At 34.9% G+C, this 7,209-nt stretch overlaps 1 protein-coding gene across 1 annotated transcript; it reads right to left on the bottom strand.

The window, feature by feature from the left end:
• Positions 1 to 2,416: 2,416 nt before the first annotated feature.
• LOC143542460 (uncharacterized) lies at positions 2,417 to 6,556 on the bottom strand. Its single transcript, XM_077035042.1, has 6 exons — positions 5,524 to 6,556; positions 3,753 to 3,808; positions 3,436 to 3,666; positions 3,060 to 3,354; positions 2,762 to 2,958; positions 2,417 to 2,674 (listed from the first exon to the last, which is right to left on the bottom strand). Exons 1-6 carry the CDS (start codon positions 6,547 to 6,549, stop codon positions 2,521 to 2,523), a joined length of 1,959 nt encoding a protein of 652 aa, XP_076891157.1. The 5' UTR covers positions 6,550 to 6,556; the 3' UTR covers positions 2,417 to 2,520.
• Between the last annotated feature and the right edge of the window lie 653 nt (positions 6,557 to 7,209).

The following is a 7,209-nucleotide window of genomic DNA, read 5'->3' as shown; positions in this document are numbered from 1 at the left end:
GTTCAGAAGTAGAATGTGTTCTGTGTTCGATTCGAAACACCAATCCTCGGACAGATTAATGTTTATTTTGGGGCGTATAATATATTATTATTGTTATTGTTATTTTTTAAAAAAATATTTTTTTACTGTTTTGAACAACAACTTTCATTAAACAAACTAATATACCGCTAGAGGCCAAAACAAACAACCAACTTACAACAAAAAATTACATCAAACTTTTCACAATAAGCATTTGAAACAGGACAAGTTTTTATCCAAAGATACGCATAGATTTGATCGCCTACGTAATTTAAGCTAGGGCTGTGCTCGGTTCGGTTTTTAGGCAAAACCGAAACCGAATAATCGGTTTTTTAATATACAAACCGTTTGGTTTCTGTTTTTCAGTTGTAGTCGGTTTATTTCAATTATGTGTAGACATTGCAAAAAAAATAAAAAATGAAGATGATAATTTTAAGTTTGTAAGAGTGTATTAGAGTATCACAAATATACTGAACACAAAAAACAAAATTAGACGCGTGTTACGTGGAACCATACGTATACAAAGTTGCTAGAGTAATATAGTTTAAAATTCAACAAAGTTTTTAACCAAAAAACACTAAAAAGTTTAGTTATAATCTTCATTCATTATCTTGTTCATCTCCAAAGTTTAATCTCAGCCTTCATAATCTTCATCACCATTAATCGGTCCGGTTCGGTTCGGTTTTTTAAAAATGGAAACCGAACCGAAACCGAAAATTCGGTTTTTCAAAAAAACAAAAAATTAACCGTCGGCTAATGCTTCGGTTCAGTTTTTTCAGTTAGTTCGATTTCGGTTAGGTTAATTTGGTTTTCTGCTCACCCCTAGTTTAAGCTACGCTAGCGAGAATGTTGGTGTACCAAAGAGACATGAGAATAATTCAATGAATCATCTTAACCTTCTGGCGCTCCATGTTGATGTAGTTGTAATACATCAACAAGTTTCTAATCGGGTGGTCATAGATAGGTGGAATCCTACATCAATTACTCACAAAATGGCAAGTTAAAAACCATCGAACTCACTTGTTTTTACTTGTAGAAAAGTTACATGAAGTAAATCAATTTTCACTTGTTTTTTCATATTCTCCACACAACTTAAAAACCATCGAACTCACTTATATCTACGAGTTAAGGTCACGAGGGTATCGACAAACCATCAATTTCCACCTTCCAAAGGAAAATATTAATTTTATTATTTATTATATCGTTAATATAGCTCTTAGTAACAAAAACATAATAAAACCATTAACAAGTAGAGGCACTTGGTAATGTGGTGGTCCACGTGGTGTAATTTCTTATTGCAAGTGCCTCTTAGGGGATATAATTTTATAATTTTCACCTTTTAGGGATGTGATCCTCATACTTCAACCCAACATGTCTATACGGCTCGTATAGGCCTATACGGCCGTATAGGGTACGAATGACTGACAATGTGACAAAAAAACAACTTTTTGCAGCCTATACGACCGTATAGACTTATACGAGCCATATAGGCATTAAATGGCTTGTATTGCTCTCTGACTAACCATAAAACCTATACGGTTGTATAGGACTATACGACCGTATAGAAAACATTTGTAGAAAAATTCAGATTGCCTTTTGACTACTATTAATCGATGCCAGAAACGACTATACGAACCTATACGAGCCGTATAGACAGATTTTCAGTGGTGCTATATAACACATGAAATGGTCGAAAAGAAGGTTTAAAATTGCTAAAAAAATATTATGCAAGTCAGATAATATATCCAAAAAAAAATCGTAAAAAATATCTCTACGGCCGTATAGGCCTATACGACCCGTATAGGGCTATATGAGGCACTATAAACGATGGCCGAAAACATCAGACACAAACTGACACGATTAAGGTGTTATATGACCGTATCCCTATACGAGGCGTATAGAAAAAAAAATGGTGTGTGAGGATCATAAGTGGTGTGAAAGGATCCTAAACCTTTTAACTATCATCTACCGTGATAACTTGCCATGTATATAATGGATGATGCTTTTATTATGATTTCGTGCACCATATGTTCAAAGGGGCGATGCTCATGGACCATGGGAGGTTCCTCCGATAAATGCTAACAATTATAACAGTCAATTGTTGTATTTTTCATGAAAAATTACGACATTTCATTATTCATTCTCGTTCTTTGTAGAACTTTATATTTTACCCGATTATTGATTTCGTACAATCCAAACACATTAATCTGAAAATGAGATATACACATTCCAAAAGCTACTATGAACACGTATGAATATACCTAACTTGTATCCCATAAATGAGATCCAAAAGTTTTGGGAAAAAGAAGGCAGCTTAATACCATGACTTTAAAATGAATCCTTAAATCAAACAAAACATGTAAGATCAAACACAAAGTATATATTATCACTCCATTCCTTTTGAAATGGGTTCTTCAATCAAACAAAAATACAAACTTGCAGCATGAGATAATTAAACTCAAGTTCATCGTTCTATTTACGAGCCACATCAATCGCAGCTCACTAACAATTTATAGACCAGTCATAATCCTGGTAAACGATATGCACGGCTCCACCGTCACTAGAAAGATGCGACAAAAGCCCCGCCTTGCTTGCATCCAAGAACCCGGTTATCCACTTTAAGATTTCCTTTTCCGACCCAAAATCAGCACTAAACCTGAAACAACAACAAACACAATCTTTAGTACACGAGTCAATGTAAACCGAAGCAATGATAAGTGGTTCGGGTGTTTAGCTAGCTCACCACTTGAAGATACGAGTCAGGTGCACCGTTCTCTTAGCTAAATTAATTTGGATTCCATCCCTTTGTAGAAACTCTCGTGCAGCGAATCTTAGCTCAGACTCAACCCCTTGGGAAGTGAAGAATCTCACGGGCGGGCTTGACTTTGACCCGTTGGATAGACCAAAATGGATCAACGGGTTAACTTGTGGGAAAGCCAGCTGCAACATTATTAAAAAGTAAAAACAAATAAATCATTATATTTACAAAATTGACTAAAGTTTAATTTTACGAATCGTTATATTAAAAAAACAAGATGTACCTCTAAACGTTTGTCACTAGAAGCAAAAGGTTTGGTAAACGAGTAAGGTGCTCTACGGTTGTTTCTAAGAACACCATTAACAATAGTTGTAAGGGAATACGGGGACCCACCAATGATGTATACAAAGTCAGAATTAAATGATCTCCTATCGATTACTGCTGACCCGGGATGACCGACACTGATGACCCCATGAATAACCATGGCATTGTGTAAGTTAAGAAAGAAAGCGAGCCTTTCAGAAACCGAAAGTGTAGATATATCCACCCTTTGAAGTTCTTGCATCAGGTTAACATATCTGTCACAATTCAAATAATTTAATCATGTGACATTAGGAATATAATAATTTATAGTTAGTTAGAAATTATTAAATAAGTACCTTCTGAATTCCTCACTGTTGCTGATACCCAAGTAATCAAGATTGCAGCCATCTTCAGATGCATATGATTCGAGTATTGCCGACATTATTTTTGCAAGCTTATGGCTAATTAAAGTAGCGGGTTTTGGCTCGAGATCATTTGTGGAAACCCGAAAGTTGTAGCTTCGGGGAATGAAAGGCTCGTGTTCAAGGAACCGATAAAAATGGTTTCCGTCCTCGAATTCATTTTCCCTGTTAATTAGTATTTAAAACCTTGGTACTTTTAAAATGTTATTAAGAAAAAGGTATATTAATAATATTATGTTGTTAGTTGTTACCCGAAAACATGATGGATAAAGTGCCTTCTTGCTATTTGTTTGCCAATCTCTACAGCCTAATGTCAAGAATAACATAATGAACGTGTGAGATTTGCTAGTTAATATTTTGAAGACAAGATGTAAAGAGTAAATATTATTTTATGGGTTTGTACGAGTCTCAAGAAAGCCTATGACAAGCAGCATGCAAAATGTCATGATTTATGTTACCAATAAAGAATCAATTAGGTGGGGAAACATGTGTCATCAATGATGACTTTAATATTCTTTAAACATTTACTCCTTGAGTAAAATAGAAGAATTCACTAATCTTTTAAAATCTTTCAAGTTTTCATACATCATGTATGCATTATTACATTTTGGATGTGATATAAAATAATTGGCTTATAGGTTATAAATATCTATAAACCTTTAGAAGTGACTGATGATTTTTGTTTCATAAATTTTTTAAAAAGCAAGACTTTCATTTCAACAAAAGAAAAAAGAACCAAACCAAAAGCAAGACTTTATAACATTATTATTCAAAACTTATTTTTCAAGATTTTGTTGTTGGTCGTCTTTTATAAAAGTTTAATTAATTCAGAAAATAAAGTCAACGTTTGACATTGGATCTGGAAGTTTAACTACATGTACATATACATAGAGAATAATCAGCTACTTCGCAGCCTACTAAAGTAATATACTCCTACAGGCTAAAGCCGCGGAACCTATTATTATATGATGCCGATTCAAGATTCAAATTATTATATAATATTTCAAACTTCTCGTGATCATCTAGATCACTAAATTAACGATGATGAGCAAACAAGCACACAAGATAAAATTAGTGACGAACTTGAACTTTTAAATAGGTCGAAAATATAAAAAAAAAATTTAATAGTAAGTTATTACACATAAATTAAATCAATACTTTTCATCAAATAAAGATCATAAATAATAAAAAACCAAAATTATTTATTTTAGTTGGTTTTCTCATGAGCTATCAAAACTCATATATTACCATTTCTAAACTCAAAAATATTATTGGAAGGATGTGTATTATATTTATCGAAAATATATGAATTATATTAAAAAGTTAAGAGCCCCAAAATAATGGGCGAACTCCTTCTCGCCCCTTAAAGGCTTTGTACATGATAACAACAAAACTAATTTAAAACCTAAAATTCTAAACCGAACTAATCAACTAACTGAACCAAAACACAACCAACGTCTGGTTTATGTTGACGTAAAGCCAAAATCTTGTTTTTGTTTAGTTAAAACAAGAAAAACCAAACATATAGATATTCATTTTTTATGAGTTTTAAGTAATTTATGCTATTTTAATATATAGTTTTACACAAATATTTTATCAAATACATACTAATTAGTTAATTATTAAATAACAAACAAATCAGGTCCAAATTCATTACTTTTTACCCTTTTTTCGGCCTAAAATTTAAAGCCAAGATAGAAAAACCGAAACCCAACTCAAACAAAAAATTTACGGTTTTTCAAAACTAAAAAGCCGAAATTTTTGTTTTCTGATTCAGTTTTAGCCTAAAACCGACCCATGCACACACAAAAATAATAAAAAATACTTTAAAAAGCCAAAATAGAAAAACCACACACAAAAGTAATAAAAAATACTTTAAAAAGCCAAAATAGAAAAACCGAAACCCAACTCAAACAAAAAACTACGGTTTTTCAAAACTAAAAAACCAAAGTTTCCCTTTTTTTATTCGGTTTTAGCCTAAAACTGACTCATGCAAACGCAAAAGTCAAAAACCGACGGTACCTTCTTGCGGCCGCAGTCAAACTGCTGAATCAAAACCTCCACCATCTCCCACCCAGAGAAGCAATTCTTAACTATCTTCATCTTCATCAACCTATCTTGAATCGGCAAGCGTTGTCGCAACACTCTAACAGCCGACACCATCTCGTCAACCTTTTCCACCTCCGGATCATCAAATCCATAAACCGGAGGCGCAGGCGCGTCATCCGGACACTTTCGGCTCAACAAATCACGCATTCTCTCCTCCAACAACCCGCAATTCCTCAACGAGTTCAACGTCACCAATCCACCAAACAACTTCTCGTTAAAAAATATCTGAGGCACGGCCGAGCTTCCTGACCGTTGGATCAACTCCTGTTCGCGGATTGGGTACACGTCGATGTTGATCTCCACGTAACGTAAGTTACGTTCTCGGAAATATGATCGGACGGCTGTGGAGTCTCGGCAGTTTGATCGTGAAAAGAAGGTGATCCGGCCTTTGATAAGGTCATTTTCGTCTTTTGCTTGTTTATGTTCTACAGTCACTTTAAGTCCTGATAAATTAAACTCCGTTACCTCCCGTTTGTTTAACAAACTAACGTCGTTATCCTCCGTTAACAACGATAACCGCTTCGTAATCGCCGCCGATAAGCTGTTACTCTTCTCCCGGAAAAACTTTCCGATCGCCGGAATCTGTACGGCAGTTTCCGGCGAGGAGAACGACCGTTTAATCACCGGAGATGATTCCGATATTGATTTTGTTTCCTCCGGTTCGGTGTAAACGACGAGGACTCCAGGCGGAGCTTCCGGCGGAGGAAGCTGCGGATGTGGCGGAGTTACGACGGCGATCTCGTCGGAAGAGCCGTCACCGTCACAGGTGGAACTGGAGTCATCGACGGAGGAATCATCTGAATCAACGTGTTTGATGTTGATACGGTCAGCGTAATCATCGGCGGTTGTTACGTTGTTAAGCTTTTCGTTGTGAACAAACTCCACCGGTTGAGGAGGTAGGTGAATAATATCAACACCGGTTGCATCAGGTAAGCCCATGGTTAACAATATGAAATGAATTGAAAGAGTAAATTGAGGAGGCGGTGATATCAGGGGAGGATGTATATATAGATATATAGATATAGATATATAGGAAGAGAGTAATAGTAATAATATTATTATTAATAGTAAGGCTAGGTCAGCGGAAGGAGGTGGAAAGTGACAAACGTGACCGGCGTGGTCCGGCGACGGAGATTGGATTAGTATGTGGCGAATGCTGAGGATTTAATACTACCAGCAAGGACTATATTTTATTAGTATTTATTTATCGCCCTGTTCTTGAGTTTTTTTAAACGAGGGAAAGTAAAGGAAAACTAAGGATAGTTAAAAAACGAGTGTTTTTAAGTTTTTTCTAGGATAGAAAGGAAAGGAGTATGAGGAGCTAGGATGGATTAAATTAATGTATTTTCCCAATAAGTTATCCTTCCAAAAATGAGATGATTAGTAAGGATAACTATTTTTTAACATGTTATCCTTTCATTTCCTCTAATTTTCTTCCAACTCAAGAACACACCTAATTAAAAAAAAATATATATTCCCTTTTATTCCCTTTCTTATCCTTCCCTCTCCTTTTCTTTTTTTTCCTTAGTTAAAAAACTCAAGAATAAAACGTGTGAGTTTATTTTTATAGTATTTCTAACCAGAGAGATTTGTTTTTAT

The sequence above is a fragment of the Bidens hawaiensis genome, unplaced genomic scaffold (genome assembly GCF_021521415.1).
Source record: "Bidens hawaiensis isolate Kalapana, Puna unplaced genomic scaffold, B.hawaiensis_p1.1 tig00000820_1, whole genome shotgun sequence".
Classification (NCBI taxonomy): domain Eukaryota; kingdom Viridiplantae; phylum Streptophyta; class Magnoliopsida; order Asterales; family Asteraceae; genus Bidens; species Bidens hawaiensis.
This window is presented reverse-complemented; position numbering and strand designations above follow the sequence as displayed.